The sequence below is a fragment of the Callorhinchus milii genome, unplaced genomic scaffold, assembly GCF_018977255.1.
Source record: "Callorhinchus milii isolate IMCB2004 unplaced genomic scaffold, IMCB_Cmil_1.0 Scaffold4, whole genome shotgun sequence".
Classification (NCBI taxonomy): Eukaryota; Metazoa; Chordata; class Chondrichthyes; order Chimaeriformes; family Callorhinchidae; genus Callorhinchus; species Callorhinchus milii.
In genome coordinates this window covers 42,352,124-42,371,974 of record NW_024704745.1, presented here as the reverse complement: position 1 = coordinate 42,371,974, position 19,851 = coordinate 42,352,124, and the positions used below count along the sequence as shown (strand labels likewise).

At 41.8% G+C, this 19,851-nt stretch overlaps 1 protein-coding gene across 1 annotated transcript in view; it reads right to left on the bottom strand.

The window, feature by feature from the left end:
- LOC103186406 (dystrophin-like) overlaps positions 1-19,851 on the bottom strand; it is a 775,626-nt gene that overhangs the window by 75,651 nt on the left and 680,124 nt on the right. Inside the window, 3 exon segments of the mRNA XM_042334068.1 lie at positions 1,630-1,690; positions 6,504-6,582; positions 15,133-15,279. Coding sequence (XP_042190002.1) covers positions 1,630-1,690; positions 6,504-6,582; positions 15,133-15,279 — 287 coding nt within the window.

Sequence of the window (19,851 nt, the reverse complement as noted above, 5' to 3'; positions counted from 1 at the left end):
TCTCTGTGACCTGCTAACCCTATATCAGCCTGTCTGCGCCCTCCGCTCAGCAGGCTGCTCCACGTCCCTGCCCGGCCAGCCCCATCATCGGCGGTCTCATCTTCAGCATTTCTGCTCCCATCCTTTGGAACTCCATTCCCCAGTCCCTTTGTCTTGCTCCATCCCTTGCCTCCTTCAAAGGACATCTCAAGACCCTCCTCTTCAACTGTGCATTCGGCAACCCTCCTACTCTCCACTCCCAGTCCACAGTGCAACTCCATTACCACAACAACTTTCATTTCTATTGCTCCTTCATGCGGGGTAAAGTCTCGGAGCACTTAAATTATAAGGGAATCTGCCCTGGACTGAAGGGCTTACAGCAGGGATGCATTGTATAGGTTCTTAAATGTTTAAAATTAGGATGTGGTTGATAGATACCACTATATTATTTGATGTCAGCAATGGGATCCAAATTCATGACTTCAAAAGGAGAATGTAAAATAAACTTGAGGTTAATCAAAATCACTTTCAAAGCATTGATATTATACTCAAGCATCATGATGGATAGATTTTAATGTGATTTAAAAATAATGGTGTTGATTTACATATCAGTCTGATTTACGTATCATGGTCTGCCTTAAATTTCATGGTCTGACTTAAATTTTGTTTTATACAAGCAAAGAAAGGAATGATGGGCACATTTTCAAGACACACAGAGCCTCATTTGTATTGATATTTTTAAGAGGGAGTTTGAAGAGGGTGGAGGAGGAGGGGGAGTGAACATGCATTGCTGTTATAATCAGAATGGAATAAAGAACCTGGAAAGTATTTCTAAAATTCCCAAGGGCGAGGAATCAGAATTGTTTCCTTTACATTCCTGTCTAATTAAATCACCATCTCCACCCACTCTCTAAATCACATTAGCCCCATTTATAAGATAAAATCATTCTGCATTCAGGGACTCATATCCCTCAGTCACTGGTCAGATCATGTTCCATTTGTCACGAAAAAACATGCTAATATTAGAATTTATCATCAGGAAGCCACCTTCCCAAGATTAATACTTGATCCAAGAGCAAACACATAGAGATAAGTTGCTTCTAAAGTACATGCTTTTAAATGAAGAAACCTATAAAGCACAGCAGGGCAACTTTCTAAAAGCTACAAGCAAAATCTATTGATAGTAAGTATTTAGATATCTCACTCAGATGACCTTAGTTTACTTCCGATTGCAGTCTTTGCACTGTAATAAAAAAAACACTTGCTTAGAAGGTTGGTATGCTCTTATCCTAAAATTTGTCCCACTCAAACAAATGGAGAAAAACCTTTAGAAGATTATTGTGTTCTTAAACAGAGTAGCAAGTATTTCTATACTGGAATGCAGAATGCACTATCCACTAAAAATATTCATTATTTCTGTGTGTTGCTCAGTGTGTCCGGACCTAGTTGTGTCTAGTTGCTCAGTGTATGCTGTCTAATTGCGTTGTTCCCTGGAAGAGTCTCTATATTTTATCATGGGATCAGAAGATTTGTGTATCAGCCTGATCTGTGTATTTATTGATTTTTGCTCATATACTATAACAAGAATATATTTTCTTGTGGTAAATGAAACAATGGTGCACAATAAATGTTTATGTTAAAAGCACTTACTTAATGTAGTAGGGCACTTTGTTAGGCGATATTGCTCGCTCCCAAGCACCTTGGACAGAAGCTGGAAACAAGAAGCCACAGAAAAACAGGTCAATTTCGGAACAAAATAGAAAGAAAACATTAATCATTAAATTACTATTTTTACACTCAACTTATCAGTTCTCCCTCTGTTTGCTCAGCTGCCTGTGAGGAGAGGAAGGATTAACCTACTGGTCTGAAAATTTTTCTATAATCTTTTTGAAATTGAACTCCTTCAACCACAAAAACTGAAACACTTGGGTCAAGAAGCTGACGGAAGAGGCAGAACTGGCAAAGCTGATAATTATAATGTGTATTGCTCTTAATGTCACCATCAAATTCACATTGAAAAACAGAGGAAAGAGGTATAAGAAGAAAGTGCTGTAACCTAATTCTGCTTCCATAAAAGTAAGCATGAAAGCTTTAATTAATAACAACTCTAGCACTAAAAACATTAATAAATGTAAGCTAAACAAAATCTCCTATCGCTTGATAATTCATGACTGTGGGACATTGCTTTAAGTAAATTGGCAGCTGTGTTTGCCTACAAAATACAGTCACTAGACTTTGTGGAGTTCTGTAGCTCAGTGGTTAGAACACTCAACAACAACAAGATTGCATGTATAGAGCACCTTTCACGTCGAGAGGACGTCCCAAGGCGCTGTACAGTTGGGTCGGGACCCGAGCAGTGGGGAAATGGTCAGGGGGAGGGAAGGGAGGGAGCGAGGAGGGGGGAAATGGTCAGGGTGAGGGGAGGGAAGGGAGGAGCGAGGAGGGGTAGAGAGTCAAGAGGGGAGCTGAAGGCACGGTCAAAGAGAAAGGTCTTGAGACCGGCCTTGAAGGAGGAAAGGGAGGAGGCGGCGAAGGCACTGGGGGATAGAGTTCCAGAGCCTCGGGGCTGAGAGGCTGAAGGCTCGGCCACCGATGGTAGGGCGGTTGGAGCGGGGGATGTGGAGCAGACCGGAGCCAGAGGAACGGAGGGTACGGGCAGGTAGATAGGGGGATAGTAGGTCAGAGAGGTAGGAGGGAGCAAGGCCGTGAATGGCCTTGTAGGTGAGGATGAGGATCTTGAATTCGATCCTCTGGGGGATGGGGAGCCAGTGGAGGCGAGCGAGGGTGGGAGTGATGTGGCTCCGAAGCCTGGTGCGGGACAGTACATGAGCTGCAGAGTTCTGAATGACCTGCAGCTTGTGGAGGGAGGTGCCGGGAAGGCCGGCGAGGAGAGAGTTCCCATAGTCCAGCCTTGAGGTGATAAAGGCGTGGACCAGTGTTTCAGCCACGTGAGGGGTGAGGTAATGCCGTAGTCTGGCGATGTTCCGGAGGTGATGGAAGGCGGTGCCAGTTGTGATGCGGATATGAGGGAGAAAGGACAGCTCAGGGTCGAACAGAACCCGAGGTTCCTGACTGGCTTTGAGAGGTGGAGAGTGCAGCCTTGGATGCTGATGGTGTCAGCGCCTGAGGTGCGGAGGCGCTGACACGAGCCAATCAGGAGGGCCTCAGTTTTGCGCACGTTGAGCTGAAGAAAGTTGTCTCTCGTCCAGGACTCGATGTCGGACAGGCAGGCTGTCAGGACATCGGTGGTCGTGGAGTTGAGGGTAGAGGAGGAAAGGTAGAGTTGGGTGTCATCCGCACACATGTGGAAGTTAACCCCATGTCTGCGGATGATGTCACCAAGGGGGAGCATATAGAGTGTGAAAAGGAGGGGACCGAGGACAGAGCCCTGAGGGACACCACACGAGACAGTGCGGGGGCTGGAGGAAAAGCCGTTTGTGGGAACATAGTGAAGACGGTGGGAGAGGTACGACCTAAACCACTCAAGGACAGTGCCTTGAAGGTTTAGGTGGGAGGACAAGCGGTGGAGGAGGATAGCGTGGTCGACCGTATCGAATGCTGCCGAGACAAGCGAGACACCTGGGTTCGATTCCCGGTAGAGTGAAATTTTGGGCAAGTTTCCTTACTCCACATGCCTCTGTTTATCTAACAGTAAGTAGGAAACCAGTTGTTAGTTGATTGGAGGATCAATTTTCTGGGAGAAATAATTTCCTCGAAATAAATAAAAATAATTTGGTCACTCAATCCACAACTGTTTGAGGGACACTGCTGTGTGCAATTGGCTGCCGGAGTTCTCCCACAAAATATACAGTCAATTCACTTTAAAGTATAGTTTGTGAAGTGCTTTGAGACTTTCGAAGACGTGATAAGGCGTTATATATATATATATATCCTATGAAGTACTTTTGATCATCTTAGTGCTGTGTAACATTCAGGACCTGAATAATAATAATAATAATAATAATGGTATATACCTAGACAGGGGAAAATAATAAAATGTATTCCAGAATGGAGCAACAGGAAAATGTAAAAGGTGATTGAGCAAAACAGGGAGATTTCCAAAGGACCAGGTACAAGATAATACAGGTGCATGTTAAAAGGAAGACATTAGGAGAATCAAAAGAGAACTGAATACGAGTAGATGCAAAATAATTCTTTCAATATTATAAACGGATAATCACTAGATGAAAAAACAAATTGGTACAGAAAAAAATAGGATGAATAGGAGACAGTAAATATATTACAGGACTTTTTCATGGACTTTTTCTTTAATAGGCAAGACACCGATAACATGTCATCCAACATCCAAATCAGATCAAGTGACCTCCAGGACTTTGATATCAACAAGGCAAAGATTCTGGGCAGGCTCAATGACTCAAAGCTTTAGAGAGACAAGCCAGGAGACTTGTGAAGCACTTTGAGGGAGTCAATGAATACAGTAGAGGCTCTCAACAAGTAAGTGTTCCATATTTGAGAAAAGAGATGAAGTCCATACTTGCCAATTACAGATCTAATGGTCTGGTCAGACTGAATTTCTCCAACAAAAGAACAACAGAAACAACAAATTGCATTTATATTGCGCCTTTCACGTGAAGAGGACTTGAAGTCAAGATGCTGGACATGACGGGTTTGCACACAAGCTGGGGGTTGGAATCAAGAGGGGTGAAGGGCAAGTAGGGTGGAGGAGGGAAGATGACTGAAGGCATGGTCAATGAGGAAGGTCTTGAGACAGGCCTTAGAGGAGTCAAAGGAGAGGGTGAGTTAGAGGGGCTCCAGGATGGAGTTCCAAAGAGTGGGGGCGGAAAGGCTGAAGGCACGACAAGCAATACTGGTGCAGGCAAGGCGGCGGATGTGAATCAGGCCAGGGCCCGCTGAGCAGAAAGAGCGGACAGGTTGGTAAAGTTTTAATAGGTTGCAGAGGTAGGGAGGAGCAAGACCGTGGAGGGCTTTAAAGGAAGGGTGAGGATCTTGAACTCGGTCCACTGGGGAATGGAAACCTTCACGAACATTTAACTATTGTAGAATAACGACAGGAGATCTTTCCTAATCCCTTAACAATGTTCATAAGGTCAACCAAACAATCAGTTTAGGAAGTAAATTCATGACCATTGGAGAGAAGGGGGATAATACATGGTGTTTTTATAAAACAAAATCATGGATATTCATGAGGCTTTCACTTGCAACTTCCTGAGCCTAAAAAATAAAAGCTTTCTTTGTCCCAGGTTGCGATCCATCATTGACCCCCTGAACAGTCATTGGTTGTCCAGTCAATGTGATAGAAGGTGACTGCAATCTCTGTTATACTCTCTGAGCCCATATAAAAAAGGAGCATGTGATACACAATAACTTGCATTTATATAGCGTCCCTCACACAGGGTAGTGTCCCAGAGCCATTACACAGCTCCTGGAGTTAATAGGGGTTGACAAGCAAGTAAAATTGGGGATTTCTACAAGGGCTTCTGAAACTTACTTAAGAGTCAAAAGGCACACAATGATTGCCATCAATTCCAGGCTGATGGAAATCTCCAGGCTTCCTCACCACTCAGTGTAAATACCAAGGAAAGACTAGAAAATGTAACCTCTATTTATTCAAACCACTCTTCAAACTTTGAAGAATGGAAAGGAACAAATTTCCGAAAAGACTAGAAAGAGAACTGTATAAGGTAACTGTAAATGACCCCTTACGAGAAGATGCAGGGCATTTCGGTTATTACTACGCAGCTAGATTTCAGCAGCTACTTGCCCATTTGAGAAGAGTCTCTCAGAAAATCTCTTCAAATGTAGAATGTAAAATACATTTCCCCTTCTACACCGAGCAAGGTATCTGTGTGTGAAGGAATCAATTGGGCTCTAATTTGCGATGTTCAGAAAAGGAATGGAAAGCCAACCCCCAAAAATCCATCTGCCCACAGACATGTGTTTCCTTCTCTCGTCTTTAATCAACTACTGATAGCTTTCAGAGACATTGACAGCCTACAATCTGACTGCTCAGGTCCAGATTCACACTTCTCCATTACACCAGTAATCTGTTTTTTAAAAAAAATAATCAATTGCTTTGTGTAAATGTATAAACTTTGACCCCTGCATGATAGAGTTGAAGTAAAACTAGTATCAAATCATTTAGAAAAGAAACAAGTTTTCCTTAAAAAATAGCAATGTTCAATAGAATATAGCTGAAGTCATCATGAACAATGATTTTGTTTCTTTGCACACTAATCATATCAATCCACTATAAAGCATCTTCCCATTTCTTCACAATTTACACTCTCTCAACACCAGTAGCACTGAAGTTAATAAAAGCATCCCCAGCTTATATCAGCTAACTCATCACAGGCCAGAGAGTGAAGCTTAAAGACAGGTGAATAAACCCAACAAATTAATAAATCAACAACAACAACAACAAGATTCCATTTATAGAGCGCCTTTCACGTCAGGAGGACGTCCCAATTCAATTCAAACAGAGGAGCTGGATGGACTTTCAGAACATAACATAAGGTGATCAATTTGGACGAGCCTTCACTTACTGGACAAGAAATGCTGAGATGTGGGGCCAAAGTCCCTATGGGCCTCGTGCAGCTGCTTCAGATGCTCCTCAATAGCCACCTGGACAGAAGGAAGAGGAATTATTAGCACAGCTCACAGGATGCAATCAGCCATTGTCTTGTGAATTACAAGGCAGCATTCCCGCATTAACTATACAGGAATTACAATGTCCCTGTCCCCTAATCTTCAAACCCATTAAAAAAAATGGAGTTTAATTTTTCACACAGAAAACTGTGAATATTGTACATCTTGAACATGGGGAGGTTTTACACTGTTTTTTTACAGTGTAAACTGTGAATATTGTCTCCTTTAACATGCGGTGGTTTTTACACTGGGTTACAGGATAGAGCAGGGTTTGTGGAAAATTGCAACACTGGATTTCATTGAAAAGATATAAAGACAAACATTTTCCATCGACAATATTGGGGTAAAAGTACAATATGTGGGGATTAAAAATGTGGCATGTACTAATTATCACATTGTGAGAGATGGCCCAGGTAGTTAATGCTTGAACAATGCTCCCCTTTAGCATAATATACATTTTGAACAGTGCAAAAATATCTAGTACTTGTTCACAGGCAGCATTGAGCACAATCAGTCCGCAGCATGGACCAACTTTGCATTTATGTGACAAACACTTACTTTGAAGCAGGACCGTTTTTGATGCATTACATGACTACTTCAGTCATTTGAAAAGACTTTTCTTTTCTATTGACTTATAGTTACCAAAGCAGCACAAAGCTTTTTTTGTACTGATCAATACGGAGCTTGATTTGATCTGCTTTTCTTTCTTTTTTTAACAAAATGGCTTTAAGTGGACTCTGGTCTCCTATCGGAAGATAATTGCTGAATTAAATTACATACAGATTACTATTGACAGGGTTCATGAAAGGCACAGGCAAAGGCTTTTTCAACCATCTGAAAAAATCATCTATTGGATTTGTGCTGTTATCTTTGATGTGTTGGGAGTACAAAGCTGAACTTTAAACAAATTATCTGCACAACTACGGTGGGGATTTGCCATAGCAGGCTTTGAACAGCAGATAATCTACTTTTTGTTTTAATTTTGTTGAAGCATATCTGAACGTGATGACATTATTAACTAGTTTGTTTTATGGAATGGTCATAGTGGGGATGTACATTAATCTCGCATTTTCTTCCTCCTTTATGAATGGTATTGTCCAAGGATCCTCAGTGAGAATACTGGTGTTTGTAGTAAACTGGCATATTTACCTTGTGCCTCCAGAGGCAACAACAACAACAACAGATTACATTTGTATAGCACCTTTCACGTCAGGAAGACATCCCAAGGTGCTGGACAGTCAGGGATCCGCTCCTGCGTAGTGAGGTAATTGGCATCTACCAACACCCTCATGTATCACTGGGTAAAGGGATAATTCAGTGCAGCACTAAGCCACGCAGACCAGAATCTTAGAATTTAAGGGCATTAGAATTGGACTCAGCATTCACTGTATTAATGAAAGGTGCACACTCCACCTCACTAAGCCAGTCTGGAACCTTGCCATCTTGTTTTACCCTCAAGCGTACTTTCTATCCCACATCTGGGCCATGACCCACTCTGTCTTCCCTCACCTCCGCAACATTGCTCGGCTTCGCCACTGCCTCTCCCCTCAGGTCACCAAAACCCTCATCCACGCATTTATTACATCTAGGCTCGACTACACCAACTCCGTGCTCGTTGGCCTTCCCAACTCTTTCCTCCACAAGCTGCAGATCATCCAGAACTCTACAGCTTGTGTCTCTCCCGTACCAGGCTCCGCGACACTATCACCCAATTCTTGGCCGGCTCCACTCGTTCCCCTCCCCCAGAGGATAGGGTTCAAAATCCTTGTCCTCGCCTTCAAGTCCCTCCACGGTCTTGCTCTTTCCTACCTCTGTGATCTGCTAACCCTACATCAACCTGCCCGCTCCCTGTGCTCAGCATACTCCAGTCTGCTCCATGTCTCCTACCCAGCCCGCCGCACCATCGGCGGTTAGACCTTCAGCCTCTCTGCCCCCACCCTTTGGAACGCCATCCAACAGTCCCTTTGTCTTGCTCCTTCCCTTGCCTGCTTCAAAGCACTTCTCAGTACGCTCCTCTTCGACTGCGCATTTGGCCACCCCCCCATGACCCCAAAACCCTGCTCGGGTCCAAATCACTGACGCTTGGGATGTCCTACCGATGTGAAAGGTGCTTTACAAATAAAATTTGTTGTCGGTGTTAAGAAGGGTCATATAAGGTTTCTGATCAATATTCGTTAATAATAATCAATAATATTTGCCAGGACAGGTGGTTGAGGCTAGAATGCTGGACTCATTTAATAAACATCTTGATGCTGTGATGGGATGGTTGGGTGGGTATTCTGGAAAGATGAGATCAACTGGGCCAAAAGGCCTTCTTCATTCAAACTTATTTTTGATCTTATTAATTCTGGTGGAGGTGAGTGAGTGTGTGAACAAGATCTGGCTTAGCTTTCATTCTCCCTGCAACCTCTTTTGACGGCTGGCACTCACTGAAAATCTAATATCTAATGGGTAAAATTTCAGCTAGCCTGTAAACCATTTTGTTTCTTAAAATTTAAGATTGTGGAAAATTCATTAACTTAGTCTTCATTTTAAAGCCTGTTTCCTGTAGTTCTAACCAGCTTTCAAATTAAGACAAAATGTAAGAATTCAAGCTAAGGAAAACATCTAAATCTACACTTAGGTGGAATTTCTCCCCCAGGATTGTTCCATTGGTGAGTCTCGGAGGAGCAAGACAGTCTGAGCAACTCTGGATTCTGCAACTGTGTAGCAGGATTTTTGTATTACATTTATGCAAACATAGCAGACACATTCTGAATGTTTTTTTTTGTTACTCTGCTCACAGATTTTATTCTCTTAAGTAACTTCTCTTTTAGCTCACAAAGCAATAGAAAGCACTACAGTGCTGACCTTGAACAACACTGAAAGATAAGCACATTGTTTCATTCAACAAACACAGAACTTCTGTTACCTCAGAACAGGTCAGAAACCAAGCTCCAAAACAATGCCTTCCAGTACTGTTCTGACAAACCATTCTAACTTCAACTTTAATCCACCTTTTTTGGAACATCCTCTGCAATCTGATGATGTGGTTGGTAGAAATACTGATATTATGTGAGGCCAAAGAAAGTGTTCGAATGGGATCAAAAGCTATTTAATTTTATGCCAAATACTTTTTGGTATAAAATTAACATGTTTTATCTGCTGTTGATAGGTTTCCACAGAACATGAGACGAACAACAAACTGCAGCTGTTTAAAAGTCACATTGTCGCTACAGGGCAGATTCTGTGTGTGCATAAAAATACAGGGAAGTCTCCTACTAATTATAAATCACTGCATCAGATTTGAACGGTGCATTGGGGACCCCAGACTAGATTTTCAAATCAGGAAAACTACACTAATCTTTGTTCCCTACTATATCTGGAAAAAGGAAATTATTCATGTGTATCTGCAGATAGAAGATGCATTTACCATACAAAGTGATGGGCTAAATGTGACAGAGGTGGGCTAGGTCTGTGAGCTGATGTGATGGAGGATGGGTTAGTGTGACACAGAGGTGGGCTGTATGAGTGAAGCCTTGGAGGAGCTTTCACTTGACTGACCTATCACTTAAATAATTTCAGAAGAAGATAGTTAAATGGGGCACTGCTGATGGCAGCATAGCCTGGCTGACTCATCGTCAGGACTTGGAAGGGCAGACCAATCACTGGAGGCAGGGAATTATCCCACTCAGCTCCTGTTAAGCCTGCAAGCCGAAGCCCTAACAGGAAGAATGGTCCAATGCAAAGAAGGAGAGGGAAAACTTGCCCGGTATCTCTGGAATTTCCATGTATAGGTGGAATGCATGGAACTCTCACTTTGATTTGGATACTCTTAAGCATGATGATAGGTTTCCACATATCAGATACCCACAAAATATACAGTCAACTTACTTTACAGTATATTCTGTGAAGCGCTTTGAGACGTCTCGAAGACATGATAAGGCACTATATCAAATGCAAGGATGATTATTATTATTATACCCAGCTGGCAAAACAAAACTTTAGAATTTGCAAATCAGGATGTGTCCATCCAAGGAGTGAGATGCACATTCCATCCCTGTTGGAAACATTTCCAATCATAAGTGGCACACATGTATGAAACTCTCAACTTGTTTTAAATACTCTTATGCATTATGATAGGTTTCCTGACATGTCAGACCACCAAGCTAACCAAAACCAAAGATTGGCTTTTTCCATCTGCAGAAACAAACAGACATTTCCAAAAAATAAAAGTGAAGTCTGCACAAAGAGAGAGAGATCCCCAGGGTCACAGCCTCCACTTAAGCATTGATCTAAGCAAGAAAAAGCATAGCTTGGCCTGGACTCAGTACCAGGTGCCAGTTTTATGTCCTTCTTCAGAACTCTTTCCTTTCCTGTACTTGCTACTTCTAAATATAGTGTAACGGACAATTTTAGAAACTATAGCATTTGTGAGATATTCTATACAGCCACATCCTAATAAATTATTTCTGCAATAGATTCAAAGACATAAAATAACTCTTGTGGAACCCCCAAGTGCCAATTCTCCACTAATATCTGACACCTGGTCTTTGTGCTTTTTTTTCAAACTGGGGAAAGAATCAATGAACCATTGATCTAGTAGTCATTCACAAAAATGAAAATAAGTTTAAGTGGCTACTAAACAAAGATGATAAAGCTGAACCAAAATCTTGGGAATACAAAAAGGATGATTACCTTCTTTAGTCTCTCAAAGCTGCAAAATGTGAGTGTTATCAGGGGAAGCAAAGAGAACATGAAGGTGGAATATAAAGAGAGTTGCAAGCAATAATGTACATGTTTGTACCTGTATGTTTGAGAAATAAGAAAATAGAAGCAGCAATAGTTATTTAGGAAGCTGTATATATTAAAAAAAACTGAAATGGGAAGAATGTGGTCTGAAGTCAATGAGTTCCAGCTTTGTTCCCTCTGCTGGCAAGAAGGCAAATTAGCAGTTCAAAGGAATAAATGCATAATGATATTTATGTGGCTTGAACACCATTTCTAAAATGTTAAATACTTCTTGCTTTTGAATGGTCCATGCTCTTGATAAACATTCCCACTGTATTGACCTACCTTGCAACATTCTTTAACACTATCAGGCATTCAGAACATGATAGGGCATGCTCTTGGATGTGCCCCAAAGACCAGATTAATTCTACAACCGAAAGTCCTAAAGAGCCAATGTCCATTTAGGGACTACATTTTTGCATTTCCTGCCTTCGTAGCTACTTTTAAGAGCTAAGTTAGTGTTTGGGCTGCAAAAGCTTCATGATGTTCTAACAATAGACTTCCAATTACCAAAATCACGGGGCAATGCTATGTTTATTTGAATAATCAAGTAGATGCTTCCCATTTATCACACTGCCTGCATACAGTACAACTCCCACCCCCCCACAAACTGCAAACTAAAGAAGTTCAAGTAATGGATTCTTAGCTCAGTGGAAGTTTACTGCATCCCAAGTTTAACCCTCTCAACACTGCAAATGCTGCAATCATTTCCAGCAAGTTCAAAAATAATACAGAATGACTCTTTTCCATGCGCTCTTTCATGTTCAAACACTGTTCTCTATTATAAGATAGTTTTACAACATTCTGTATCCCGAGTTGCAGGCTTGTACAACTAAATACATTAAGTTTTTACTTTTAACATGGTGGAACCTGCCAGGGGAGAATGACTTAACAAACATGCGCATGACTTCACTTAAACACAGTGTGCTGTTTTTGAGGGTCAGGGGAACCAGGAAAGGGGGAGGTGGGGGAGAGAGAAAGAGTATAGATGGTACGTGCTAGCTCATTGAAAAATGAGCCTCAGTCACTGACTGAAACAAGACACTTTTTAAGACTCAATAACTGCACCGTGTTGAAACAGTACAAGCACTGATGTAGTTGATCTTGGGATACAAGAAGCTGCAACCAGGTTTCTTTTCATCCATACTGATACAATTCGTGGTCAACTTGCAAAAAACATGTTGCGAATATTTGCCCTGGTAACTGCTACAGTGGAACTGTTATTACACCAAGCAGAGACCCGCAGGCAGAATAAAACCCTAGACGGTTCCTTTCATAATAAATAAAAACCCTAGACGGTTCCTTTCATAATAAATAATCCTTGCATTTGATATGGCGCCTCATCACGTCTTCGAGACGTCTGAAAGCACTTCACAGAATATACTGCAAAGTGAATTGACTGTATATTTTGTGGGTGAAATCCGGCAGCCGATTGCACATAGCAGTGTCCCACAACAGTCATGGATTGAGTGACCAATTTATTATTACTATAATAGCAATAATTTCTTTGGTGCTTTTGATATGAAATAATTTCACATTTCTTTGGTGCCTATGCCTGTACGCTGCCTAGTCTGCAAACGCAACCAGGTTCATTGCTGAAAGGTTTGAAAACAAATTTGTGTTAAGAAGGTGGTCATTTAGTTTGGTCCTTTAACTTTTGGCATCCTACCGCCTTCTTTGTGGAGAAAGGTGATCAAAGTGAATATAAACACAGTGGTGTCAACAGAATATAACAAATGGGCTCAAAGTCCTCAAACGGCTATTGCTATTTATATTAGTATTTTGTTCAAACAAGCCCAGCCCCTCCAGGCTTTAACCTCACAATTGCTACATTCCTCCTTTATACCTTACTCCAATTTTCTCCTCTCCTGAGGACTTATCTGGCAATTCAATAGCTACTGGCCATTCTCTAAATCTTCTTTCAAGTGGCTATTCTTCATGCATGAGCCCAGACAGTGTGGTCAGAAGACTTATTAGGGCATTGTGACCAAGCTTAAAATTTAGAGAATCTGCATTCACAGGGCTAAATGTTACCTGTGGTGTGTAAAGTTGCTCTTACCATCCTTGCCAATTACTAGTGACGATCTACATACTGTAAACCCTCAGCTGTCCAGATGCCACAAAATTTTGAATGAACTGGACTGGGGACAAAAAGAATTCTGTGATTCTGCGCGCTAAAAATCTATTCTGAACACATTATTTCCTAAAAGAAAACTATCTAATCTGTTTTTTAAAGAATCAACACTTCCTGCTTCAACCGTCTCCCGAGGGAGCCTGTTCCATAGGTTCACTATTCGCTCACTAAAATAGTGTTTGCGTAGATTTGTTTTAAAATGATTTAAAATTTATTTTCACTCATTTTAAATATTAGGTAGTATTTATTTATATTTTAAATGTTAAATGTAAGGATTATCGGGTAGCTGGAAGATCTGGCTTGCCCCTTCATTAGCCGGGGGTTTAGAGTATTTCAACCGACTTAAACTCAGTAGGAGTTCATATGTGTGTAACAGAACAAAAGTGTAATTCAGTATATGCTTATGAATATATTCATGTATATTTAGACGGTAAGTATAAACCTCATATATGTATGAATAGGATGTACATACATTTATAATAGTCTACAAACATACCGTCTGCCCACACGTATAAACAAGAATTACACCCCATATTTACATACTGTGGTGTTGTGCTACCTTCACAACTTTCACATTAGTACTCAAGGTGGGAGGGAAACTCTGTGTCGCCAATCACATCAATATTCACAGGCCAGCCCAATTATTAAGCATCTCACTGGAGTAAGGATTCGCTTTTAATGCAGATGCCCTGTGGACCAGAATATAGTTGAAGTTCTGTATACTGCTGGTTTCCATAATGGACCAGCTGGCTTCTGGTGCTTCAAAAACGTGTGACTTCCAAGTCATCGAGTCATTATTGACATCCCTTCCTGCGTGCTGCACTTATGCGAGAAGTACTGTTGTCATCACTCTATGGAGGAAGTAATGTTGTGACATTTCATATCGTACGCAACATGCATGCATGAAGCGAGGTTGATTGCAACCCGATCACTTGAAGTTGGTCATTTCTCACACTTCATTTTAACGTGCCCTTACTTTCAGAGTCTGAGGTAAGAGTGCTACCAACTGAGCCAGCCTGAGAATTCTCTATCTTTGCTGGAAGGAAAGAAAAAGGAACTGAAAAGGAAGTAGGGTAATTTGAGCACTCACAGTGCAAGTGCAATCCCTCTATCAAGGCTATGGGGTTGTAGGAGAAAGAAACAGAAACTGTGACTCTCCATCCATGCAAGATCTTAATTACCACAATATTGTGATTCGGAGAGCAAGTCACTGTTTGATGCCAGTGTTGGTAGTGCTGTTTTCAGCAGACTTGATGGGCCAGATGCCTTTTCTCATTCAATGCTGTTACGTTCCTCAGTACTAAATCTGTCCTTTAAATCTCCTTAAGGTTCATATCCCTCATCTTTATGGCTCGTATTTCCCATTATTACAAAGGTCCACATTGTAACCACATCCTGGCACCTCAGGATTTGTCGCCATTGTCCCATTGGACTGTTAACCCAGGAAATTTTAAGAAAAACTGAGATGATAATCATCACATAATTTTAAATTATAATGTTACTCAATCCCTTTTGTGTCTTTTTTTGTGCAAAGTCAGCACAAATCTGCTCTTACCAAGAGAAACATAGCAGTCAGCAACAGCCGAAGCAGCAGCCACTGGAGACCCTGAGGACAGACCCACCTGTAATTGTTTCCACCTCGTATTCAGGTCGTCCAACCGGTTCAAGTTATATGGAGACAGTTGGATTTGCGTCGGTGTGAATTGGCAGGCGAGATCATTCATGTGCGTCACATTCTCTTTCAAAGGAGCAATTTCTGCTCTGAAGGCCTGGTTACAAAAAAAATAAGTTTTCTTTTAAAACAGTGATACAAACGACATCACCAATTATAGCTTTCAAACACATCTTAAAGTTGTTTTCTGCTCAAACTCAGGACTTGCTTTATTTTTGTAACAAAGAAGATGGTCACTGAGTCACCATTTTTCCCCTAACAGTGTATAGATGTACGAGTACAACAATTAGCACAAAAGGGGAGAAACAGACATGTTACCAGCGGAAGAATACAAACTGGAGGAAGAAATTCAATATGTATTGCAACCCCTATCCTGAGCCCTCACTGCAGCCGGCTAAGTGACATGAGTCATGTTGTGAGGGCACCTTGATGTCAGGCAAACTCTTTCTTGACCTCCACTCATTTTGTTTTGTTAGGTGCCCGTTGTATTAAGGGTTGCAGCAGCACACAAAATGCACAACTGCTGTGTCAGGATTAAAGTTGTTTATTAGCTGGGAGAGTTGACGATTGATGGCAAAGGCAGAGGAGGCAGTCGAAAAAAGGAAGCCTGGGAAATCTCATTTTAAACCACCTTCATTTTAGTCTGCAGCCTAAACCCAGCATTGGATGTAGTCTATATTGGGTGCATTACAAATCACATTGCGTACGATTAAAACACAATAGCATTAGCAAATGTTTTGCTTAACAAATGCAGTTCAGTTAATCCCATTGAGGTGCCAAGACAATAGTGAAATCCAGAAATTATCCACGCATCATCAATGCAATAATCTTCTGTGAGGGACATGTTGATAGTATCCAACCCAATACATGATTTACCCTGACGGATTGCTAAATTGTCACAACTAATTGATATGATCACACAAGCATTGTCGATAGCTCTAGGCTGTCATGAGATTCTCCTCATAAGTAAAAGAGACTTTCTGAAACCACAGTTCTGTGCTTTGGTGCATCAAGAATATGTCAGTGGATTCTCTTAGTGGAGTCTTTGTATGAAAGGTTTGTTTTGAAACAGGAAAAGTCAACGGGAATTCATTACCTTTGTGAACAAAGGCAGCTTCAAAGTGGATGCTGAGGCCAAGTGATTGAACCTGGCAATCACCCAGAAATCTGCCACCTCAGCAGACAAGCCAATTACTTTCTCAGTGTGGAAGGGGGAGATGGGGCAGAGTTAAAGTTGAAGACAAAATCTCCAATTTGACTGTCTATAATTTTGTGAGATATCAGTGTTGTGAAGAATTAAACCACCTGACTCTACCAAACATTAACTGGTCCACTTCTGCAGAGCTGACAGATCAGGCATTCTTGCCAGACGGTGATATCAATGGCAAGCTATGCGGTGTTAGCTGGTTAGGCTCCAGCAGTACCCCAACACATACTCTGGCACACCCCAAACCTTGGTTCTTGCCAACCTGTACCTGCTCCACGTCCCCCAACTCACCCACCCCACCATTGGCGGGAGAGCCTTCAGCCACTCTGCCCCCAACCTCTGGAATTCCATCACCCAATCACTCCGCCTCACCCTCTCCTTAGTCTCCTTCAAGTCCCGCCTCAACACCCTCCTCTTCGACCATGCCATCGGCAACCTCCCTTCCCCTCCCCTTCCTTCTCCTCCCCCGACCCCAGCTCGGGTCTGAAATGCTATACACTGTTCAGTGCCTTGGGACGTCCTCCCGAAGTGAAAGGCGCTATACAAATGTAATCTTGTTGTTATTATTTTCCGGAATTAGATAAGCAGGATGAGTCTTTTCAGGGAGAGAGTGCACATTACACTCCAACAATCTATCTCTGGAATTTCCATGTGTAGGTGGGATGCATGGAATTCTCAGTTTAGTTTGGATACTCCTAAGCATGGTGATGGGTTTCCACATGTGTCAGACACCAGGCTGACCGAAAAAATATTAACATGAGTCTGTTCAGTCGGATACAAAACAATAAAAAATTATATTTAAATAGCGCCTTTCATGTCAAGAGAATTCAACAGTACTGGCTGAGCACCTGAGCTGGGGGTGGGAGCTGAAGGGGCTGAGGGGGTGAAAGATGACCAAAAGCGTGGACAGAAGATCCAGCGCTGCATTCTCACTGACCTGCAGTTTGTGCCCATTTCAGAACTACCTGGGTTCAATTCCCGACAGGACAAAACCTTGGGCAAGTTTCCTCACTCCACACGCCTAATAATAATCCCTCAAAAAAAAAAAAAATTGGTCACTTCAATCCACGATTGTTTGTGGGACACCGCTGTGCGCAATTGACTGCCGCGTTTGAGACGTCTAGAAGAAGTGAAAAGCCCTATATCAAATGCAAGGATTATTATTATTATTGTCATAACTACAGTAGTTCAATGTGCTGTGGGCAGGCCTGACTATACGCCTGGGGCACCCACACTTCAACTCATCCAGAAAGATAGGAATAAGGCTACAGAAACAATAAATAATAAAAAATATCCTTGGCGAGCATTATAAGAGTGAAAATGTCAACCCGCGATGTGTTTGATATCCTCAATGATAAAGTGATAATTGTCATACGATGGAACATTCCAACCTGTTAATGTCTTGCTTCAGTTGTGAACCCGGAACCGTGCCCCACCCACCGCAAATTTCTCACAATGGTTCAGCCCATAGACCCTGCGAGTGCTATAATGGAAACCAGCACTCAAGTGACCATGTACTTGAGCGAACAAGTCAAATGGCAGCTGAGGGCAGTTACCACACCACATGCCACAATTTCACCCCATTAGATGCTAAATTGGATGGAAATAAAACAGTGCAATACTTTCAGGCACAGCAAGGCAGAAGGACAATTACATCATTAAACAGTATTATCAACTGTGCCTACACTTTACAAAGACAATTATAAGCTTTGAAACTCCCACTCCCCCCTTCCTAACTATGTTGACAATGCTGAAACTGAGAATCCAGTGGATACAGTGTGAACTCTCCTGGCTGCCTAACCTGCAGCTGTGAAACAGTTTGGAAGCAGACCGCTTCTGGAACTGTCTACCTGAAAACTGTCTCCCTCGTGCCCTCTGTTCCACCATTGGTGGCCGTGCTTTTAGCCGCTATTCCTTGAAACTCTGGAATACTCCTCCTCTATCCTTCTGTCTTGCCCATTCCTTCCCCATTTCCAGGTCGCGCCTGAAGACCTTCCTCTTTGACTGTGCCTACGGTCACCTCTCCCCGTTTCGGTGTCGTGCTCCACCACTGTCAAGTGCTCTGGGACACTACCCTGCGTAAGGGATGCTATATAAATGCAAGTTGTTGTTGAAAAAACTTACCAAAAGGGCAAGGATGCCATGTAATGGTTATTGCTTTCCACTTTCCTCACTTCTATCTCTCCTAAGGCACTGAGTGACTTCAACACCTCACCCAACTGACCATCCTTCATGTGTGAACCTGGACAGTGAATACAGTGCCCCAACTATTGCTCCATCTGAGATCAGCTTACTCAGTAGAAACTTGTGTTGGAATTGTATCTGCAAATTTTTTTCAGTCTGTATCCCTATTGGTTGCAGTGCCTTTACCTATTCTATAATCCTTACATTTGATTATAGCTCCATTTGACAGTTAGGTTGTCAAAACGTCTCAAAGTACTTCACAAGGTGTATTGCAATACATTTTATAGGCTGCCACATTTTCCTACAAAATACACTAAATATTTAGAGTGCACTCTAAATAAAGTGTATCTTGTGGGCACACATGGCAGCCAACTTGCACACAGCAATGGGCCACAAACAGCCATGGAGTGAGTGACTTATTTTATTTGGAGGATTGCTAGCCAGGATACCAGGAGAAACTCCTATTTCTTTTCGTTTGTTGCCATGGGATCTTTAATGTCTACCTGGATAGGCAGCAGGACCTTGGTTTGATGTCTCCTCTGAAGGACAGAACCTCCACCATTTGGGGGAGTATATCAGTAATTCTACTGAACCCCTACTCTATTTTCATATATTTTTCTCTTTCTCTGGAAGCAGTGCAGTGGAACGAGAAACTGCTTTTGCTGACATTGGTATTTGTATGAAGCTGGAAGCTTTTAGAACCTATTTGCATTCGAAGCATGTATTGACTCGCACAGGTAAGCATCTGAAATTGTGCTGTGGCTCACTAGCCCAGTTTGATGTTTTAGCCTTCTTATATGTACGTGAGTTACATTTAAATAATGTCAACCTTATTACAGCACTAAGGATTCACTCCATGTAAATGTGATAAATGAATGTAGGAATGAAAGAGGCGTTGTAGATTACCTCTACAATATATGTTAATCTAGCTGTGTGAAATTTTCTGTTCATTACCTGTATTGTTAGATTGCTTTAATAATCTACTATCTTTTCATTTAAGAAGATGGGTCAGAGGCTTCTTAAACATTGTTTGGCATACTCTTTGTGTAAGCAAGGAGAAACGTCAAAGGAGCTGTGTACAATTTATGTCATATTGATACAAAAAGCAGATACAAATGATGAATTGTCTCATGGAATCTAAGTTGACATGTCATATTTGGAAACCGACATTTGGCAAACACTTTTTCATGATTACAATGCCTCTTAAAAAAAGGAAGGGTAATAATATCCCTCTTTACAATCTGTTAGCAGTAATAATCATCAAATCTCATACTGTTT